Source organism: Salmo salar, chromosome 20 (assembly GCF_965601325.2).
Source record: "Salmo salar chromosome 20, fSalSal1, whole genome shotgun sequence".
NCBI lineage: Eukaryota > Metazoa > Chordata > Actinopteri > Salmoniformes > Salmonidae > Salmo > Salmo salar.
Genome location: NC_138310.1, coordinates 24823705 through 24846842, shown reverse-complemented (window position 1 = coordinate 24846842; position 23138 = coordinate 24823705). Strand labels below are relative to the sequence as shown.

The 23138-nt window shown below is 44.3% G+C and overlaps 1 protein-coding gene across 2 annotated transcripts in view; it reads left to right on the top strand.

Annotated features, from left to right (window-relative positions):
• Positions 1 to 22757, top strand: part of LOC106579838 (PDZ and LIM domain protein 2) — a 57593-nt gene extending 34836 nt beyond the window's left edge. Inside the window, exons 7-10 of one of the 2 annotated variants that reach the window (XM_014160099.3) lie at positions 14180 to 14298; positions 20407 to 20555; positions 21189 to 21303; positions 21554 to 22757. In XM_014160099.3, coding sequence (XP_014015574.1) covers positions 14180 to 14298; positions 20407 to 20555; positions 21189 to 21303; positions 21554 to 21752 — 582 coding nt within the window. In that variant the 3' untranslated portion in view covers positions 21753 to 22757. The remainder of the gene's footprint in view (positions 1 to 14179; positions 14299 to 20406; positions 20556 to 21188; positions 21304 to 21553) is intronic. The other variant, XM_014160100.3, reaches the window with a different exon arrangement.
• The last annotated feature ends 381 nt before the right edge of the window (positions 22758 to 23138 follow it).

The following is a 23138-nucleotide window of genomic DNA, read 5'->3' as shown; positions in this document are numbered from 1 at the left end:
GACAGGATGCAGACAGCATTTGATATTTTCATTGCCGGGGAACTGAAAGGTCACTTTTTAAAGATCTGACATTAAGTTGGAATACAATCTGGAAGCGGTTTGTTTAAAGATCACTAAGGAGGAGAATGATTTAGCTCTCTGTAAAACAATAGACTTGACCTTTTAGTGGTCTACTATATGAAACTCATTAGTGTAATCTCCACTGGTTGTCTCACTTGCAGTTAATAATATATGTGGTTGGGGTTATCGGCAGATTTCTGCTTGAATTCACTTCGCTTATTTACTGTTCCAGCAACAAAAGGAAAGCGGGGAAGGTGTCTGGAAAGATTTCAATAAGCTAATGTTGTGGGAAAATTCTTCATGAGATATTCCAGCTGTCTTACTGCCCCAGTCCCAAGTATTGGTTCCACAGAAGACACACCATGGGAGATGACAACAGGAAAAAAAACATGCAGGACCCTAATGGCCGGGGGACAGGGAATGGAATTCCATTCATTTTATAATTTGTGTGAACATTACATGGAGTTAGATAAATATGGCCTCTCTGGCCTGGAGAATGAAGATTTAAACTCTTCATCTAAGGAGCCGATGACTTGATCAGAGGCTAGTATAAACGTCTTGTCTAATATGGAATATTCCCATTTTCATGGTGAGGGTGGTCCCGCCAGCCAAGCAGCTTATACTGTTCAGTGTATTTTAATGATCTCTGAGAGCTTGTAGCTGACATATATTACAGGTATGTATCATCAGTATCAAGCTGTCTATCAACACTCCTTTGGGGGCCTGGTCAATCCTTTCCCTTATTTGGGTTGTCTGTGCTGTTTCTAGAACAGGACGGTTGTCTGGAGGAGGGGAGTGTTCCTGGTTGGATCTCTGTGCAGACAGACCGTTCATAAGGACACTTGTGTTATGAGATGTTCATTTTCTGTGGAGAGCTTTGAAGCTATGTACTTCAGGCAGACTGGAGTGGAGACTATTAGGAGCTGTACTAGTTGGCTGAGAGCTTTATCAGCAGCCTTTTAGGAATGCACTGACTTGCATGCTCCTCCATCATGCGTGGCTGTCTGGGATGACCATACATGTTTGTGGTATTTATGAAGGCAGGTGGGCCAAATGGCCTGGAACCTTTGCTCACAACTCTGAGGGGGGGGGAGTTATTTAGAAAAAAAAAAAAAAAAAAGTTTTCTAACATTTTGGAGATCAGCTCTCCCTTGTTCTTCATCTCAAGTTTTGGAATCCATATCCCCCCTCACTCCCTCTGGGAGCCATCACATTCCTTCTGTCTCACTCCACTGAACATGGTTTTTTATTTTTTTCCCCTGTTTAACCAAATTCTTTTGGAGTCACACACTACTGTTTCTGAACTGAAGAGACATGAAATTCTAGAAAGGCCAGAGATGTTTTTGGTTGTTAGTCAGACCTGTGCATCTAACACATGTTAACAGTATTGCTGGCCTCCCCTTGCTGGGATTTAACAGGACTGACCTACTGTCTAAAGACATTATCTTGTGAGCCCTCGGTCACCACTTCACTCACCACCTCCACTGTGGCTTTGCTGGAGCCCGTCTTGGAGAGCTCTCTGTCCTGTCCTCCTAAGCCTGAAAACGTTCACATTACTGAGATGCAGGGCCGGTGGATGAGGGGTGATTTTGGCGGGGTTCTTCCTCCATTGGCGGTATCTCTAGTTCTGAAGAGGAGTTGAGCCTCCCACCCTGGATCTGAGATTAGTGAGTGGAGCCCTTCAGTGTGCTCGACGGGTAAACCGCTTGGAAGAGGCCTGCCCTGTTGGCATGGACAGACTGCTCTGTAATGTTGTGCTGCTCCGGACTGACTGGCAGTAACACTGCAGCCTAGTGAGCAGCGGGGCCTCTGCTCCCCTGACAAGGCTCTCTGTCACGCCTGAGAGGTGGAGAGTAATGCTGTTTCAGGTGATCAGTCCCACTGAAATTGCGTCTAAAAGTATTTTCCAAACCTCGTTTGACTCCATGTGAGGAGAGTGGAATGTGCGACTGGATCCCCCATTTAGCGGGATGTTAGATGTACAGGTCATTTTGTCAGGATAATGGTGGCTCTGATGGTAGGGGTTCTGGGAGGCTAGTGTTGGCTTTCCCCAGCCTTACAAGGCCTGGGGTTGTGACTGGGCACTTGGGGAGCTGTAGGAGATGGGCAAGGGGGGGGGTGGAGAAGGGTAGAGGGACACTTGGGACATGGGAGGGCCTCTACCATTCACAAACAAAAAATGGACTGTTATTTCTTTGCTTATTTGAGCTGTTCTTGTCATAATATGGACTTGGTCTATTACCAAATACGGCTATCTTCTGTATACCACCCCTACCTTGTCACAACACAGCTGATTTGCTCAAATTCCACAAATGTACTTTTAACAAAACACACCTGTTAATTTAAATGCATTCCAGGTGACTACCTCATGAAGCTGTTTGAGGGAATGCCAAGAGTGTGCAAAGCTGTCATCAAGGCAAATGGTAGCTACTTTAAAGAAATATAAAATCTAGTTGAATTATCACTTTTTTGGTTACTACATGATTCCATATGTTTTATTTCATAGCTTTGATTATTCTACAATGTAAAAAATACTGAAAACCCTTGAAGGAGAAGGTGTGTCCAAACTTTTGACTGGCGCTGTACATGCATACACTCAGTGCCTTCGGAAAGTATTCACACCCCTTGACTTTTTCCACATTTTGTTACATTACAGCATTATTCTAATATTGATTGATGAAGAAACATTCATTTCAATCTACACACAATACCCCATAATGACAAATTAAAAACAGGTTTTTAGACATTTTGGCAAATCTCTTCAAAATAAAAAAACATACCTTATTTACATAAGTATTCAGACCCTTTGCTATGAAACTCCAAATTGAGCTCAGGTGCATCCTGTTTCCATTGATCATCCTTGAGATGTTTCTACAACTTGATTGGAGTCCACCTGTGGTAAATTCAATTGATTGGACATGATTTTGAAAAGCCCACACCTGTCTTTATGGTCCCACAGTTGACAGTGCATGTCAGAGCAAAAACCAAGCCGTGAGGTCGAAGGAATTGTCTGTAGGGCGCCGAGACACGATTTGTGTCGCGGCACAGATCTGGAGAAGGTTACTAAAACATTTCTGCAGCATTGAAGAACCTTCCAGAAGGACAGCCATCTCTGCAGCACTCCAACAATCAGGCCTTTATGGTAGAGTGGCCAGACTGAAGCCACTCCTCAGTAAAAGGCACATGACAGCCCGCTTGGAGTTTGCCACAAGGCACCGAAACGAGACTCCGACCATAAGAAACAAGATTCTCGGTCTGATGAAACCAAGATTGAACTCTTTCAATTGAATGCCAAGCGTCACATCTGGAGGAAACCTGGCACCATCCCTACTGTGAAGCATAGTGGTGGCAACATCAGTGCAGTGATGCTCCCCATCCAACCTGACAGAACTTGAGAGCATCTGCAAGGAATGGGAGAAGCTCCCCAAATATTGGTGTGCAAAGCTTGTAGCGTTATACCCAAGAAGACTTGAGGCTGTAATCGCTGCCAAAGATGCTGCAACTAAGTACAAAGGGTCTGAATACTTATGTAAATGTCACTTCTGTTTTATATTTTTAATACATTTGCAAACATTTCTAAACCTTTTTTTGCTGTCATTATGGGGTATTGTGTGTAGTTTTGAGGGGGGGAAACAATTTAATCAATTATAGAGCAAGGCTTTAACGTAACAAAATGTGGAAAACGTCAAGGGTTCTGAATACTTGGAGCAGTAATATTCTACATGCAGTACACATGAAGGTAAACATAAGCAATCATTTCTGATGAAAAAAACACATTTGAAAAATTGGTGTGTATATATAGCGTTTTGGAATAAAACTATTCAAATATACAGTAATGTTAATGCACAAAAAAAGCTTCATTGTTATTTGTTTTGGATGGTTCAATAGCCTTACTCCCAAATTGAGTACATGAAAATTAACTACAGTACATTGAAAGTTGTTAGTGCAATCTTACCCAGTGAGTGCACACACACTGGTTGAATTAATGTTGTTTCCACGTCATTTCAACAAAACAGCGTTGAATAGACATTGAATTGAGTAGTGGGCTTAGTATTATCTTCTGTTGCCTCATTTCGCCATGGAACAACATGACTCCATTGTGTCCTGTGCTAGCTACTAGCTAGCACATCTGCTCGCCCGGCACACCACCATGACAAGAGGAAGAGGCCAGCCTACTAAAGAGGACAAACTTGGATCTGGTATCATATTCCTCCCATGATACCCTGAGCCAAGCCTGGAGCTTTAGTTGAGCTGGCCCCGTGGCTGGCCACCTCCAGGAATCAGAAGGAAGCACTGCATCTGTTTATAACATCAGGAAGTGACCACAACAAGATCCCTATTGAGATGAGTGGGGCCAAAACCAAGCTGCTTTTTCAGAATGCATGGCTTGTCATTGGGCCATTAGGGGCAGGATCACCAGTCAGGGTTTCCAGTTGTACTCTCTGAGGTTCCTGAGGGTATCCTTGGTGGGCTGCCTCATCCTGTGTAGGGGATGGGACAGTTGCTGTATAAATAACCATGATACTGGAGGATGGACAACTTCACTGTGACACTCACCATGGGCCCCCACACTGACCACACTAGGCAGTATGACCTTGGGCAAACGACATGCATCACTAAGCTCTTTATCCAGGGGAGGACAACCCATCCCTCAATATATCCATTCAACCCATACTGTACGTCCTGATGGGCAGGCAGGCTCGCAGCAGGCCAGCCTGCACATAAGCCGCTGGTTTCACCCCAGTCTATTTTGGGGGGGTGTGGCGGGTTGGAGTGCAAAGCTGTGGTTGTTGCTGTGGAGCAGAGATGGAGGCTTGGCATGCAGCAGTAGGAATATCACTAGATGTTGTTCAAGTAGAGTCAAAAAAATGTACTTGGAATTGCTCTCTCTGCTTTCTTTAGCCCGAGAAAATAATATTCAGAAAGCGTAACATATCCAAACAGATTGAGAAGACGTCGTCTGACATGAGCAGAGCTGCTGTTTGGCTTGGCAGGCCTGGGGTGTGCTCTCTGACAGGGGCATGTTCTAGACAGTGTGGGGTGGTGGAGGGAGGTGAGGGGAAGGGGGGATGTTTTCTCTTCTCCACAGAGTGAGGGCTGTGAGAAGACTGAGCCTGGCCTTTTCACGTGGGCCCTGGACATTAAGCTGGTGTCCATTGTGGCAACTCGGCAGACAGCATGCCTCTCCTCATCCCCCACTGATTGATCAGCACCGTTTTTCTTTTCCCTGAAGTGGAAAAACAATTCCGTAAGTAGTTAAGGTAATCGTGTGGGTAACTGCACCTTCATGTATTTGGTCCAGCAGAAACTGACACGTAAGCATATATTCTCCAGTTTACATTTTGTACGTATTATCATCTTCAGATAGCTAGGTGGGAAAACCACATCTCAGTCATAGTAAGTACATTTTTCGTCAAAGTAGCTATCAGCAAAGTCAGTGCTAGGTGGTTGTTTTTTATGCGGGACATCAACTTGAGTTTGGTATAGTGGTTGCCATGGCTCCATTTGTTTGTTGTAGATCATAATTGTTAGGCTGGTACAAATCTAGAGCTGCTGCACTCAGTCATAGACTGTAAATGTCCACCCAGTTAAATACTAGCCATGGGATTAATGAGAGAGGGAGAGCTCTCTCTAATTAGCTTAGTTTAGATAACATAATCACCTCTGACGAGGTGTCCAGAGAAATGAATAATTATTCAACCGACTTCCTAACACATGAGCACGATTCCCAAATCCTAAATTGTTAGGTTTGCAACTTGGCCGTTTTTTCTTCCATGGTGCCTCTCATTGTTATGCAGTGTAAATGAAAGGGTGGATTCTGCCAATAATAAATTAAATGTATCGTGAAGTCCAGCGATTTAACAAAACCATAATGAACTCCAGATGTTTAATGAGTTTGATATGCAGCTCCAGTTGGAGGCTTGTGGGGAATTTAATAGGGATGAAAAATGTGTTGCTCATAGCTCCCTCTAAGGATAAATAAACTCTCTCTCGGCCTGGCATCGGTTTCTCACTGTATCTGTGCCTGTTGGCCGACTGCTGGCTGGATGGGTGGGTGCACTGCCCCCCTTATGAGACCACCTATGATCTCACCATCACATGAGTAGGCTTTGCCTTGACACAGGAGTTTGAAGGGAGCTCAAGTTCTGTGTGAGAAGCTAGCCACAAAGTTTGGGGGCAAAATTAAAGTAATCATCCCCATAAGGACTGATTTATGATCTGAAAGGCCCCTTGTCATCAGGGAGTGTAATGATACTACCTTGATGATGGTAATAGAACAAACGTGCAAAGTACTATAGCTACCACACACAGACAGTTTTTTGGCTGAAAAGATTGCAGTGCCTCACTCAGGTGGGTGTCAGGCTTTCAAGTCCAGCAGCCCTTTAAAAATGTTCTCATTGTGACTAAGAAGGGTTCTGTCAGAACTGATATACTGCAACAGCACAAGTGGATCTGAAGTCAGCTCACAGACATCTCATTGTCTCTAATGTTCATTTGGCCCCTAATCTCCTCCATCTGGTTCCTATTCAGAGCTGTCTGCCAGGCTATGTGAGCCCTGACAAGTGGCAGTGTCGCTGAGTCTGTGGGCCGGGGCCCAGCCCGGCTTGGGGTGGGGTGGCTTCCGGGCAGGCCTGTAATTAGTGCTGACGTAATAGAGATTTACTGTAGGGATCGCTGGCACTTGTAAGCTGTGTTATTGAACACTAATGTATAGCCCATTCCATATTTATCTGTGGGTAGCATTTATGAATGTGTAGCTTATGAATTCTTACTGTACTGTATATGGAGGCTGCTCTATGGGAGTTCAGCGTGGTTGTATCCTGTCAGTGCAACATCTGTAGCAGTGCTGGTATGGGGGTTCAGTGTGTTTTGATAGTGGAGGCCCTATGGTGGCTGTGTTAATGGAATTCACACCCTGCAGTGTCAGAGCACAGCCAGAGTCCACATCCTTCTGAAACGTTCTGAAACACTTTGAACACTGTAAAAGTGAAGTAGTGGAAGCAGTGACTGAGGATAGTCTCAGGTCTTTACAAGAGTCCTCCATGCATGTACACTGCTGGAGAGGAAATACGATACATATCTCTCTGCGCCTTCCCAGGACTCCTGCCATCCCCTGGATGATTGTCCCATATTTATGTTCATGTAAAGTATTTTCATACAGCAGTCCCCAAAATAAAGTGATGTGTGCGTCAGCCTCCCTCTGTCTGCTGGCCCATATGCCCTGTAATTGAAGCTGCAGGGTGGTAATGATGATGAAGATGATGCACAGTGGCTGCGACTGGAGCCAGACCGAGAGCTCCTCCACTCCCAAAATGTAAAAGAGATGCCAATGCCCCCGCGTCTCCCATTGGCCCTGTCTGAAACAGCTGCCCCCGCTTCATTTCTCCATTTCCTGTTTGTTTGTGTCTCCAATCCTAGACTGAGGTGTGTTTTGTGTTGCAGAACTCTGTCCTTTGTGCTCCCTCTTGCTTTTTCTCTCGCTTGTTTTCACTCACTCCATCCTCCTTCCATGCCCTGGAATTGAGATGCAGTATAGCTTGGGTAAGCCATTTCTCTGAGAGCATTTGGGAAAATGTCTTCTCTGTAGTTGATTTGCTTAATCAAGTATGACAGCAGATTTCGGTGGCAAAACAGAAAATAGTAGCAAGGCGAGTGGCATGTGGATTAAATGTTAAGGCCCAATGCAGCCGTGTTTCTCTCAAATCATTTCTGGGTAACAAAGTGCCTGAAGCAAGAATTTTGCTAGGAGTGGTCTGAGTGGGGAGGGGAAAACAGAAAACTAGCTGTTATTGGCAGAGGTTATTTCTCTAACTAATTTACCACCTGGTGACATCACCAGGCAGCCAAAACTCCCATTAAAACAGGCTGACATTTCAAACCGCTCTTACACTAAAAGGGCATTATTATAATTTTAACAATTTCACATTATTCCAACCTCAGTGTGTAAATGTATATAAAACACAGGAAAATCACATTGTTGACTGCACTGGGCCTTTAACTTCAGAGTTGGCTTTGAAGTGTTATTTGTCCTGTGCACACCTCAGGCTTTGTGCAACAGGCAGACAGCGGTGGTCTCTGGTGATTCGGGGCTCGTTAAGAGCTTCTGATTACAGTTCAGAGCAGGTCTATTCTGGGAAGGCCTCCTCCCCTGCCAGCCAGTCAACCAGCCAGCCAGATGAACAAATACTAATTGCCTGTTGATTATATGTTCCCCTCCCTCTTGACATTCCCAACACCATTCACTTTCTCCAAGACACAGCCATTGTGCCCGGCTGGCGGTGCCCCTCTGCCAGTGAGTGGCATCCACAGGGGGCATCGCTGCCATTTGAGATGCCATGGCTGCTTTTGTAAAAGGTCAGGAGCACAGAGGATAATAGAAGTGTTGTTGATGCCCAAACTCCACTGCTTCTCCAAACCAAGCTGCTGAGCCCATCTAAGGTCAACTCAATCACAGCTGTCTGTCTGTTGCTGTTGTTGAGCTTTTTTTCATAATTCCTTCATTCCCCTCAGGCCTCATAGATCACAGCTGTGATTAAAGCACTCAATCACTGGGCTGGCTAAAACATGTCTCTGAAAACATGCCTTCAGTTGTTTACTGATGCTGACAGAAGACTTCATTGAATCTCCGAGAGAATAAAGATGTTGTGAAAGATGCAACCATTTTAGATTTGGACTCTTATTACTTCATTAGCAAGATTTCTAAAATCTACAACTACAGATTGGCCTGAGATGACATGTAGCCATTAGAAAGTATTTCCATAGGAAATGTTCGTCACAAGACTGACATTTTGACTTCTGTAGCTAATCGCAGGAGACGGGAGAGGGTTTCTGCACTTATTCAAAGATGATATGGAGGGAGTGAAAACTAACAGTATCTGGTCCCTGTTTCAGTGCTCACTGATCGTTCCCGGTAAAAGCTTCCTGGCATTGAGCAGTGATCTACCCAAGCCCTGGAAAAGGAAAAGCTGGACTCTTTGAGAGCAGAGCCATTGTTCAAAGAGCTGCTGAATTGGAAGCGGGTGCTGTTGGTTATGGAGACGGTTCCTGGCTCCACCAGTGCCCATGCCTCAGTCAGCCCCAGGCCTGTTCTGGGCCTGGGAGGTGGGGTGGATTGGAGTGGGGTGGAGACACAGTTTTTCCTGGGATGGGCTTCTGAGGGCATTGATGCCAGCTGATGATGAATCTGGACAGGGAGTCCCATCATAAAACTACAGATGATAATACTGGTTAGGAAAGTCTGTAAGCCGTCTTATTCATACCCGCTGTTCACTCCAACTGTATACAATACAGTAGTCATTGAACCACAATAACATCAGCAGTGTGTTTTGGGATGACTTCAGTGTGTTGAAGTATCTCCTCTTTATTCTTCATTCAGCTGCCTTTCTAAACTGAGATTTTTTTTAATGCTTGATCTTTTTTTGTAGCTTATGCTTTTCAACCTTCATTTCACTCTTTATTTAGCTAAATACCCCATAGAAATTAAATATTTTGTTGCGTGTGTCTGAAAGCTGCTTAGAATAGGATCTCAGGTGGTCATGGTTAGATGCAGTGCATAGATCTATAGAAAGTATATTAGTTTGTTGGGATTCCTGACAGTAAAAGTGTCTGGGCTGAGTTATGAGTTGCTCAGAAGTGGACCAGGTGTGCCCTGTGTCCCTGGGGTCAAATTCACTACGAACACACACTGACACAACACAGGAAACGCATAATACCCTTAAACTTGCACACGTGTGCATACCAAACGCACGCATGCATGCGCGCACACACACACACACACTCACACTGTGTACAAAACATAAGGATTACCTTCCTAATATTGAGTTGCACTCCTTTTTGCCCTCAGAACAGCTTCAATTCGTCTGGGCATGGACTCTACAAGGTGTCAAGCGTTCTTACAGGGATGCTGGCCCATGTTGACTCCAATGCTTCCCACGGTTGTGTCAAGTTGGCTGGATGTCCTTTGGGTGGTGGACCATTTTTTGATACACACAGGAAACTTGAGTGTGAAACCCAGCAGCGTTGCAGTTCTTGACACTCAAACCAGTGCGACTGGACCCTACTATCATACCCTGTTCAAAGGCACTTAAATATTTTGTCTTGCCCATTCACTCTCTGAATGGCACGCATACACAATCCATGTATCAATTGTCTCGAGACTTAAAAATCCTTCTTTAACCTGTCTCCTCCCCTTTGTCTACACTGATTTTGAAGTGGATTTAACAAGTGACATCAATAAGGGATCATAACTTTCACCTGGCCAGTCTGTTATGGAAAAAGCAGGTGTTCCTAATTAAAAAAAATAGATATATTTTTTAAACTCGGTGTATATATCCAATCAGTCCCATGGTTTCAGGATCTCTAAGGCTCTACTGCTTGGCTGGCACCAATGTTACTCTAGCTCCCTCTTGGGGTCAAATAGAAGCAGTAACTTCTCGTAATAGCAGTGAGCAGTTTAGGTAATTCAAGTAGGAAGCATTGTCACTAAACCATTGTACTCCCAGGTAAATAAAGTTGATGAAGTTTGGCATTTGCTCTTTCCCGTCAGAATATAATGGTTCATAACTGCCTTGCCTAATTGTGTGAACTGTCGGACATCTGGGGTCCACGATGGAAGTATATGTTGGCTCTCCCCTTCTCTTCAAACGAACAAGAGGGCCAAAGCCAAACATCTGTTACCATGCAAACAGCATCTCTGTCATCAGTCCTGGGGGCTGAGTCCCAACTGAGATATAAATAGCAATCAAGAGCTAACAAGGTTGACGCAGGCAGCCTACACATGGAGTTAGGGCTGGGAGATAAATGTGAGATTGATTAGGAGGGACAAGTTAGTAAGAGGACAGGAATGCTGGGTGTGTCTCATGATCACTCCATAGAAACCTGCAGTATGGGAGGAGCAGGAGCAAAACCATGACAAATCAGAGCATGTATTAGCACCAGTCATGATGACTGGGACAACCCTTTCTTATGGGCACCAGAATTAGAGTGGAGGGGAAAAAACACGCTCCTGCTGTTGGGAGATGTTTGAGTTTGTACGGTCTTAACTCTACATATTTAGGAAGTGAAGGCTTATAGGTGTGTTTCTATTCTCAACATCTGGGATTTATTCAGTAGGGTGAAACATTACAGATACTGTAGAACAAAAATTATTAGAGCTAACATAAATCACAGTTCTACAACTAAAGCTTCAAGTTCCTTGATGACCGCAACAGCACCACCTCAGGAGGCTGAAGACATTTGTCTTGGCCTCTAAGACAGTCATGAACTTCTATGGCTGCACCATTGAGAGCATCCTGTCAGGCTGTAGCACCACCTGGTACGGCAATTGCACTGTCCGCAACCACAGGGCTCTCCAGAGGGTGACGCGGTCAGCCCAACGCTTCACTGGGGTCACACTGCCTGCCCTCCAGGACATCTACAGCTTCTGGTGTCACAAGGCCAAGAAGATCATCAAGGACCTCAGCCACCCGAGCCACAGCCTGTTCACTCTGTTGCCATCTAGAAGGTGGAGCCGGTACAGGTGCAACAAAGCTGGGACTGAGAGACCGATAGAGGCTGTTTATCTCCAGGCTATCAGACTGTTAAACATTCACCACTAGCTGGCCTCCACCCAATACCCTGCGTTGAACCATAGACACTGTCACTAGCCAGCTACCCCCCCGATACTCTACTCTGCACCTTAGAGACTGCTGCCCTATCTATAGTGCAATCGGAAAGTATTCAGATCCCTTGACTTTTTCCACATTTTGTTACGTTACAGCCTTATTCTAAAATGGATTAAATTGGTTTTTTTCCCCTTAGTGCTGCAGATATGGTTGTCCTTCTGGAAGTTTCTCCCATCTCCACAGAGGAACTCTGGCGCTCTCCGTGACCATCGGGTTCTTTGTCACCTCCCTGGCCAACGCCCTTCTTCCCTGATTGATCGGTTTGGCCGAGCGGCCAGCTCTAGGAAGAGTCTTGTTGGTTCCATACTTCTTCCATTTAAGAATGATGGAAACCACTATGTTCTTGGGTACCTTCAATGCTGCAGAATTCTTTTTGCTACCCTTTCCCAGATCTGTACCTCGACACAATCCCGTCTCAGCTCTACGGACAGTTCCTTCGACCTCATGGCTTGGTTTTTGCTCTGACATGCACTTTCAACTGTGGGACCTTATACAGACAGGTGTGTGCCTTTCCAAATCATGTCCAATCAATTGAATGTACCTCAGGTGGACTCCAGTCCAGTTGTAGAAACATCTCAATTGTGATCAATGGAAACGGGATGCACCTGAGCTCAATTTCGAGTCTTGTAGCAAAGGGTCTGAATACTTATGTAAATAAGGTGTTTCTGCAAACATTTCTAGAAACCTGTTTTTGCATCTCGTTATGGGGTGTTGTGTGTAGATTGAGGGGTGGGGGGGACGATTTTAATACATTTTAGAATAAGGCTGTAATGTAACAATGTGGAAAGTCAAGGGGTCTGAATACTTTCCGAATGCACTGTACATAGTCATTAAACACTGGTAACTTTTTAACAGAGATTACATACTGTTTTACCCACTTATGTATATACTGTGTTCTAGTCATGGCTTATCCTTCCTATATAACTACTGCTGTACACCTTTTCTTTACACACCATTATATATACAGTGCCCTCTGTAATTATTAGGACTGAAGCATTTTTTTTCTTTGGCTCTACCCTTCAAAAGTTTGGATTTGAAATTTAAAAAAAAATTACTATGGGGTTAAAGTCAGCTTTAATTTGAGGGTGTTTTCATCCGTATCGGGTGAACCGTTTAGAAATCAGGCTTTGACTACAAATTTGTTGGACGCATTTGCTCTTTGTTTTGGTTGTTTCAGATTATTTTGTAAATAAGAATATAATTTGTGTTTTTTTTTAACACTTCTACATTGTGGATGCTACCTTGATTACGGATAATCCTGAATGAATTGGGAATAACGAGTGAGAAAGTTAGACACACATATCATACCCCCAAGACATGCTAACCTCTCACCATTTAAATAACAGGGGATGTAAGCATTTTTTGGGGGGGATGATACGTGTGTTTCACTTTCTCACTCATCTTTATTCATTCAGGATTATTTGTAATCATGGTAGCATCAACATTCATGTAGAAATGTTTACGATTAAAGTGACTCCAAAATAACACAAGATTTACCATTAATTTCTATTTGGCAGAAAATCATCTGAAACACAACCAAAACAAACAGTAAATACATCCGACAAGTGTATAGCGTCACAAGCTTGACGTGGTCATTGTGTGCTGTGAATATGGGACCAAAAACTGGGGACTACAGTATGTTTCACTCGATGTGGATGAAAATACCATCCAATTAAAGCTGACAGTCTGCACTTTAACGTCATAGTCATTGTTTGATTTCAAATCCAAACTTTTGAAGGTTAGAGCCAAAAGAAGAAAAAATGCTTTACTGTCCCAATAATTAGAGGGCACTGTATATTTATATTCCGCAATCTGACATTGCTCATTCTGATATTTCTTTCTTTTAACTTTTTGGATAATGTGTTTTTTTGTTTTGCTAGGTATTATTGTAATACTGCAATAACATCTGCTAATCTGTGTACGCAATCAATAAATGTTGATTTGAGTTGACTGATAATCATATCTGTTCCACACAAGACATTTCTATCTGAATGCTCTAAGGGGACCCACCTGAACAGGTCGTTTCTGGTACCTGTTCACATAGAGCCCTCCGTCTGTGACCTTGACTGGCCCTATTCATGTGTACGGCTTTTTTTTCTCTCTCTCTCTCGTTATGCTGGTGCTTTCTCAGTTTAGAACATTCTCTTCAATGCCAATCCGCCCTTGATGACGCAAACATTAATACAATTCCTGGCATTCAAATGAACATAGATCTTATTTTTGTCTTTTTTTTGTTGTTGTCGGACTGCTTTATGGCTATATTCCATCACATGGTTCTTTTCTCATGGTCTCATCAGATTGCTCAACTTTTAAACTCATTCCACTCTATAAACTCATTCTACTCTATAAAGTATATGTCTGGGTTTCAGCATCTACAGGTGGTTTGGCTGAACAGAAGATGCCCCATGCACATCCGACCAGTCTGACGTCCTGTTAATCTCGCTCTGTCTCCCCAGGAGTTCTCCTCTTCGGACTTCAGGAGTAACTCTGTGTCCAGTCGAACGCCCACCCCTCCAGGATGCTACTCGCCCCACAGCCCTGTCGACTGCGAGCTGTCGGTCTCCCCTAGGCGCAGGTAAGAACACTCTCTCTCTCACCCATCAGCTCCTCTACAGATCTACCATGCTGAACACTACACATATAACAACTCTGTCGAACTACAAATAATTACGACTAAGGGTAAATCAAACTCCTATAGCAATAAAGTGGAACATGTAAAAGACTGCACGTAGCTAATCACAAAAGATGTGGCTGATATTTGCAGCAAATGTTCTCTTGGCACTACAAGTCGGACTCTTTCAATGTGTGTTGGAGGATTCAACTGTGAAATAACCCTGACTTTATCAAATTCACGTAAGATTGTACGTTACGCTGAGAGTCATTGCTCCCACAGTGCTATTTACTCAACGGTGAAGAAGACCAGCTAGAGGAAAGTAGAGATTCTTCAAACCGGTTCAACTGTTTCTAACAACCTCTCAGGTCATCTGTTTTAGCCATACTCAGTGTTCCTTACTCCTGGAGAGGTTGGAGTGTGTCTGTGTGCAGTTCTTTAGGAACCTTTTCTATTCTGCTGTGTTTACTTTGGCTTATTTCCTCTGGCTGCTCCGGCTGGCCCTGTAATGTGACGTGTCAGGATATCAATCAAATCAAACTTTATTTGTCACATGCGCCGAATACAACAAGTGTAGACTTTACCGTGAAATGCTTACTTACAAGCCCTTAACCAACAGTGCAGTTCAAGAAGAAGAAAATATTTACCAAGTAGACTAAAATAAAAAGTAACTCAATAACGAGGCTATATACGGGGGGCACCGGCACCGAGTCAGTGTGCGGGGGTACAGGCTAGTTGAGGTAATCTGTACATGTAGGTGGGGGTGAAGTGACTATGCATAGGTAACAAACAAACAGCGAGTAGCAGCAGTGTACAAAAGGGGGGGGGGGGGTCAATGTAAATTGTTCGGTGGCGATTTTATGAATTGTTCAACAGTCTTATGGCTTGGGGGTAGAAGCTGTTGAGTTCTAGACTTGGCACTCTGGTACCGCTTGCCGTGCGGGAGCAGAGAAAACCGTCTAACTTGGGTGGCTGGAGTCTCTAACAGTTTTATGGGCTTTCCTCTGACACCGCCAATGATATAGGTCCTGGATGGCAGGGAGCTTGGCCCCAGTGATGTACTGGGCCGTTCGCACTACCCTCTGTAGTGCCTTACGGTCAGATGCTGAGCAGTTGCCATACCAGGCAGTGATGCAAACGGTCAGGATGCTCTCGATGGTGCAGCTGTAGAACCTTTTGAGGATCTGGGGACCCATGCCAAATCTTTTCAGTCTCCTGAGGGGGAAAAGGTTTTGTTGTGCCCTCTTCACGACTGTCTTGGTATGTTTGGACCATGATAGTTCGTTGGTGATGTGGACACCAAGGAACTTGAATCTCTCGACCCGCTCCACTACAGTCCCCTCGATGTTAATGGGGGCCTGTTCGGCCTGCCTTTTCCTGTAGTCCACAATCAGCTCCTTTTTGTCTTGCTCACATTGAGGGAGAGGTTGTTGTCCTGGCATCACACTGCCAGTTCTCTGAACTCATCCCTATAGGCCGTCTCATCGTTGTTGGTGATCAGGCCTACCACTGTTGTGTCGTCAGCAAACTTAATGATGGTGTTGGAGTCGTGTTTGGCCACGCAGTCGTGGGTGAACAGGGAGTACAGGAGGGGACTAAGTACACACCCCTGAAGAGCCCCAGTGTTAAGGATCAGCGTGGCAGATGTGTTGTTGCCTACTCTTACCACCTGGGGGTGGTCCGTCAGGAAGTCCAGGATCCAGTTGCAGAGGAAGGTGTTTAGTCCCAGAGTCCTTCGCTTAGTGATGAGCTTCGTGGGCACTATGGTGTTGAACACTGAGCTGTGGTCAATGAACAGCATTCTCACATAGGTGTTCCTTTTGACCAGGTGAGAAAGCGAAGTGTGGATTGTGATTGTGTCATCTGTGGATCTTTTGGGGCGGTATGTGAATTGGAGTGGGTCTAGGGTGTCCGGGAAGATTCTGTTGATGTGAGCCATGACCAGCCTTTCAAGCACTTCATGGCAACCGACGTGGGTGCCATGGTTCGATAATCATTTAGGCAGGTTACCTTCGCTTCCTTGGGCACAGGGACTAGGGTGGTCTGCTTGAAACATGTAGGTATTAGACTCGGTCAGGGAGAGTTGGTCCGCACATGCTTTGAGTACACGTCCTGTTAATCCATCTTGCCCAGTGGCTTTGTGAATGTTGACCTGTTTTAAAGGTTTTGTTCACAGCGGTTACCAAGAGCGTTATCACACAGTCATCCAGAACAGCTGGTGCTCTCGTGCATGCTTCAGTGTTGCTTGGCTCAAAGCGAGCATAAAAGGCATTTAGCTCGTCTGGTAGGCTCACGTCACTGGCCAGCTCACGTCTGGGTTTCCCTTTGAAGTCAGTAATAGTTTTCAAGCCCTGCCACATCCGATGAACGTCAGAGCTGGTATAGTAGGATTCAATCTTAATCCTGTATTGACGCTTTGCTTATTTGATGGTTCGTCTGAGGGTATAGCGGGATTTCTTATCGGCGTCCGGATTAGTCTCCGGCTCCTTGACGGCGGCAGCTCTAGCCTTTAGCTCGATGCGGATGTTGTCTGTAATCCATGGCTTCTGGTTGGGATATGTACGTACAGTCACTGAGGATGACGTCATCGACGCACTTATTGATGAAGCCGATGACTGAGGTGTATTCCTCAATGCCATTGGATGAATCCCGGAACATATTCCAGTCTGTGTTAGTAAAACAGTCCTGTAGTGTAGCATCCACGTCATCTGACCACTTCCGTATTGAGCGAGTCACTGGTACTTCCTGCTTTAGTTTTTGTTTGTAAGCAGGAATCAGGAGGATATAATTGTGGTCAAATTTGCCAAATGGAGGGCGGGGGAGAGCTTTGTATACAGCTCTGTGTGTGGAGTAAAGGTGGTCTAGGATTTCTTTTTTTCCCCCCTGGTTGCACATGTGACAAGCTGGTAAAACTGATGTAAACATCAGACCCAGCTCTTACTATTATCCCCCAAAATGTCTTATTTCACTTCTTCCCCTAATTGGCCCCCCACTCTGTAGTCCCCAGCCTACACACCAAGCCTCTCCCCCCTCCCACTCAGCCAATCACAGGCTTAGAGACACCCCCTGAGACGACTCTTTCCTCTCCGGTCCAATGAGTGGCAGTCAAAAGGCACAGCTTTTAGTCCGAAACTCGCTCTTCTCCTGTGTCTGGTCTGGTGTAGATAAAGGTGTGTGCCTTTGTGCTTGCTGGGTTACCACAGCTTAGGATAGGCGTGCAGCCAGGAACAACTTTATCCGAAAGCAAAGATTAGCTAGTTGTAAAGGAATTCTCCTCTCTTTGTTCCCACATTGTTTCTGAGGTGAGTTGTCAGATTTTTTTGATTGTATTTGGTCATGAGTTTAGGGAACACTGGCTTTGATTTAGTATGCGTTTTTAAATGATAGGAAGCAATGTAAACAACACCAACACTCTTATTGTTCTCACATTGGAGAATGCTGTTGGAGCTGACAGCATCTGTTTTGACTGAGGATTCTTTACCGACCTGTAATCAGGATTTCTCTGTGGCTGTGGAAACATGAAAAGGCGGCTTTTTCCATGAACCCATTTCTAGAGCGGTTTCTTAAATGCATTCAAACTGCTGTGAAAACTTGCAGTACTACATGAAAGCTAGCTGACAATATTATTTTCAAGAGTATGAGTATGCATACATGCATTATGATATAGATTAGGCATGTTTCCACTTTCCTCAAGTTATGGCTTTTTATCTAACTGATCTCCCTCGATATTGTATTTTGCCATTCGCTGTTCTGATGTGCTATGCATTTGTGCTCTTAGTACATTTGATCCAGTATTTCCATTGGTTTGAAGATGTAATGTCAATAATAAGGGAAATAGTTTGAGCAGGGTGGAGTGTAGCATGAGTTGGACTTGGAGGGTGTGTTTTGGGAGTCTGTTTTCAATTTGAACCATGTTTTGTGATGTAAAGGGTCTGAGCATTGGGTTCACTTGGAGATTTATTGTCTCGTTGTTTTGCCTTCTCCTGTTTCAGCCATGTTACATCACTGGGAACTAAGTTCCAAATGCTGATGAAAGGCAGGCACAAACTCCAGTCCACACACATACATTAAATGTTATGAAATAATCTCTCAATTTTGATAGTGCCCCAAACAGGCTTAGCCATGTGAATGATAATTACTTTCCATGGTATTTTCATAGATTTGACCAGCATAGGAGAACGTTATATGGTCAATATTTTGGCAGATACACTGTAACCTGGCATATGATAACAGAACGCTAGATCCAGCTGATATGAGTTGGTTGACATCTACTGACAGCTTAGCAGGGATGTTCTGCTCAATTGGCTGCAGGTGAATGGCAACACACTGCACCTGGGGACTGAAGGTCTGTCTGACCGGTTTTCACTTTTCACACAACCTGACTGACTGAAAGGCTCCCTCCAGGCAAACAATGTTGACTAGAGCATTGTGTTCGTGTGTACATTTGACTGTCATCTTTCGGTCCATTTCTTATTTTTTCTCAGTTGACAGGCGGTGACAAAGATAACAATGGCAACCACACACAGTTACTATGGATTGAACAATAAAGTGAACCACTTTTCCGTTCCACCACCCTAGTGGCTAAGAATGTGCTGCTCATAAACCTGTAAGTGCAGTGCTACTGTGCTGCTGCTAATCCGCTAATTAGCTAGGCATCAGAGAAACTACCCTGGGGTGTCAACTCGCTGTAGACTATTTCCCACCACAAGCACTCCTATTGGTCCAAAGTAGCCACACCATGAATTGTTCTCTTGCCTCAAATCTAAAAGGTGTCCCATTTGGCTCTAGTGGGTCATACATATAGTGATTATGTGAGAAGGAGGGATAGTGGTACATGATAGGAATATCACATCTCTGTGATTTAAAAAAGAAAAAAAGTTTATTTTTTTCATCCAGAAATGCCTGGAATCAAACAGCAGGATTGCCCACTTTTATTTGGCCAATCATGGCTGCTGTGGTGGTGGGTATCAGGAAAGGTTTAGCCACAGTGCTACTTTACTAGAAATAACATTGGCTTTCTAAAGGCAGCCATTCACTGGAATGCCCTCACCTCAATAGCCAAACACTACACCAATAATGTATGCTAGTTAGTTGATAACATGGCATCTTCTAAATTATTATGTCTTCAGCAGGTCATGCTGTAAGCAGATGGGAAGGTGATACAATTCCGTTGTGAGTGTATGGGCTGAGATTAGAGGCTGGGTTGGCGACTTGCCTGCAGTATGCAATGTAGACTTTGGGCTTGAAGGTCAGTCACAAAGCTGACTGCTGCCACTGTCTTAATTTCCTCTGGGGTTGTTCCAACTCAAAAAGCACAAAGAGGATTTCGACACCCACCAGCTCAGATTGTTCTGAAGTCTTTTATTTTAGAAACAAATAAGATTAGCATTCCTGCAACATTATTTTTTTTAAATATAATTGGATCTCTGAAGTTAAGCTAATTGAGTGCACCCAAATGTGCTATTTTTAATAATAGGATTCATATCATATTCAGTAAATATAATACCTAAGATCTGATTTGGACCAAACTTTATTTCTAACAATGAGTTTGACAGGAGTCCAAGGGAATGGTGAAAAGCCACCCACACACCCCCCATACCAATCCCACCTCAACAATGAGTATATAGTATCAGTTCTCTGTTTGCCAAGTTGTATGGAGCAGCTGCTCGGAGTATTGTTTCTTAATCCTATGTATGTAATGTATTCCCAGTGAATTTGGCTATGCCCCGCCCCCTGTTCAGAGAAATTAGTCATTGAAGTTGTTAGGTGTATGTCCCATCCTACATCCTGGTATTACCAGGTGCTAACGATGGCGGGTGTCATGGCTTGCTGAAATGACATGGAACGACCTTCTGGATTATCTTAAACCAACCACACATACATCCTCCACAATGGACCTTAAACATATAAGGACATGATTACGCCATCGACTTTACACAGAATGTACGTATGTAGCTACATAGATGGGACAGATTGTACATGGAACGTACATAGACATGGATTGGCTGAATAGTCTATTGGAGTGGTTACGTAATAGGTAATGGCTACATCCCCTCTCTTTCTCTCCCACAGCAGTTCCAGCTCTGACTTTACCATGCAGAGGTTTGACCGGGATTCAGAGGTCTACAAGATGATCCAGGAGAACAAGGAGTCTCGCACGGCCCCTCGACAGTCCAACACCTTCCGCATGCTGCAGGAGGTTCTGGAGGCCGATGAGAAGGGTGAGCAGAGCTTCCCATAAACGCACTCGTCATCACTCGGTCTCTGCGTCAGGCTGCATTTCTGTTGTAATAAAGAACTGTGTGGGACGGACTGGAGCCATAAGTGTTTTGCTTTCATCTCCGTCTCGTTTGAGACCTATTTGATGGGCCTACTGGATGTCAACTCCGTGGTGGAAAGAGGTCATTATGAATTGTTTCATCAAACTTTTATTCTGTCTGGCTACTAAGACAGTTATTTGATATCGATAGATGCATCTGGCCATAACCTAGCCCAGAGCTGACTTAGAGCATTGTTTTCGATGGAGAGCAGTGTGAGTGTTGTTTTTACTTTGCTTAGAGGACTGGCAAAGAAAACAAGCGGAGCTGGTAATAAGAGTTTTATGAAGCGATAACGACCAGCGTGTGGCCCCGTTTCACACCGGGTCATAAACTAGTGGTGTTCAGACAAGCAGTGTCTCCTACCAGATGGACAGACCTGACACAAGGCACTAAAGAAGAAAAAGTGATGTGATAAACAGGCTGACAGAGGCATAACTCTGCCTTCATTCCCTGCTGTGTGTGTGTGTGTGTGTGTGTGAATCCATCTGCTATTTGCTCTGACTGACTGGGCTCTACTTTGTTGTTGTTATGCAGAGGCAGCCGTGCGGTTCCCAGGGCTCTCCCCCAAACCCACCCCCTCAAAACCCACATCTCCCGGGGGTGGAGTCCCCAAGTACCACACCTGTGAGAAGTGTGGCACCAGCATTGTGTAAGAGTCCATAATGACACGTCACCTCTTTCCACAGGAGTAACTTGAAGTGTCATTGCGTAATAGATTAATAAGCAGCTGACGAATACAAGCTCTGACAATGATAACTTGCCCTAAGGTGCAGGATGTTCCTCATAAACACAAAGGAACTGAATTAACGAGTGTTCCCACAGTGTTTGTGTACATTATGTAGAAAGATTAAAAGATTCAGAAACAATGTTTGTTTATGACTGTGTCCATCTCTCTGCAGTACACAGGCGGTACGCATCATGGACGACCGCTTCCGCCACCCAGAGTGCTACACCTGTTCTACACCAGAGTGCGGTCTCAACCTGAAGATGCGAGGTCACTTCTGGGTGGGAGAGGAGATGTTCTGTGAGAAGCATGCCCACGAGAATTACCAGGGCCTGGGCACTGCCCCACGTGTCACCATCTCGCCCCGCCACTGAGGCTCCGTGACACCCAGCTTCCCCTCCCCTGGACCTCTGAGGGCTGGCACCCCACCTCTACTGACTCACAGCGATAGACCATGGGCTAGGGAACAGGAGTGGGAGGGCCAACACTTCAGATGTTGCGGCATTTCTATAGCATTTAACTATACTCTGCAGTTATAGCATTCAGTTACTTACCTTTCCTGTAATTGGATGAGGTTTGGATGGAACATTCTTTTCCCAGGCCCTCCTGGTTTAGGTTTATTGTTAGCTCTAATGTACAGCTGTATCTTATTCAGACCACTTAGTAGGTTACGCCTACCACATTTACACCAACCTATTACACAACAGGACTGGTTTCCTGCTGGTGTATGGATCAGATCAATGATGGAGCGCAACATTTAATCCTTTAAATCACATTGAATCTCCTGCTGACCCATTCAGAACAATGGAAACCAACTCTTCATTTGAATTACATGGTATCTGAAAAACAAAAGACAAACTACGAAGGGGGAAATTTCATCTACATCAAAGTTTGCACTGTAGTTGTGTGTTTCAACTTGAGCAAGAGTTCTGATAATTCCTTTTTGATGTGATGGTTTAATAAGTGCCTGAATTGCTGCCATTTCCCCTGCTACTGGTTTCACTATTGAAAGGTTTTAGTGGATTCATCTCTCCAGCCAGAAGCCTGTTTGTTTTCCTTTTGCGATTCAGTTGGAATGATAAAATAAATACTTGCTTTCTTATTGCTTTTTGTTGGATAAGGGAATATAAAGATATGTGATATATATAATGAAAACATTTGTAAATGTTTCTTTGATAGAACAATATACAGTAAGTACCATATTATAGGACGTCTAATGGCATGTGTGGGCACAGGGTTGCATGACTTGTATATCTTTTTTTAGTGTGAAGAGGTTTGGTGATGCTATTACTGTATATTCTGTTTCTTCACAGCAGCACCCAGAGAGCAACACCAGAATGTTATTTTCATGTCACAGTTAATAAAAACACATCAAATTACGGTTGCTCTTTTTTTTTATATATATATGCATACACTGAGTATACAAACATTAAGAACACCTGCTCTTTCCATGGCATAGACTGACCTGTTGAATCCAGGTGAATGCTATGATCCCTTATTGATATCACTTGTTAAATCTACTTCAATCAGATGAAGGGGAGGAAACTGGTTAAAGAAGGATTTTGAAGCCTTGAGACAGTTGACACCGTATGTATGCCGTTCAGAGGATGAGTGGGAAATACAAAAGATTTAAGTGCCTTTGAACAGGGTATGGTAGTAGGGGCCAGGCACACCGGTTTGTGTGTCAAGAACTGCAACACTGCTGGGTTTTTCATGCTCCATTTCTCGTGTGTATCAAGAATGGTCCACCACCCAAAGGA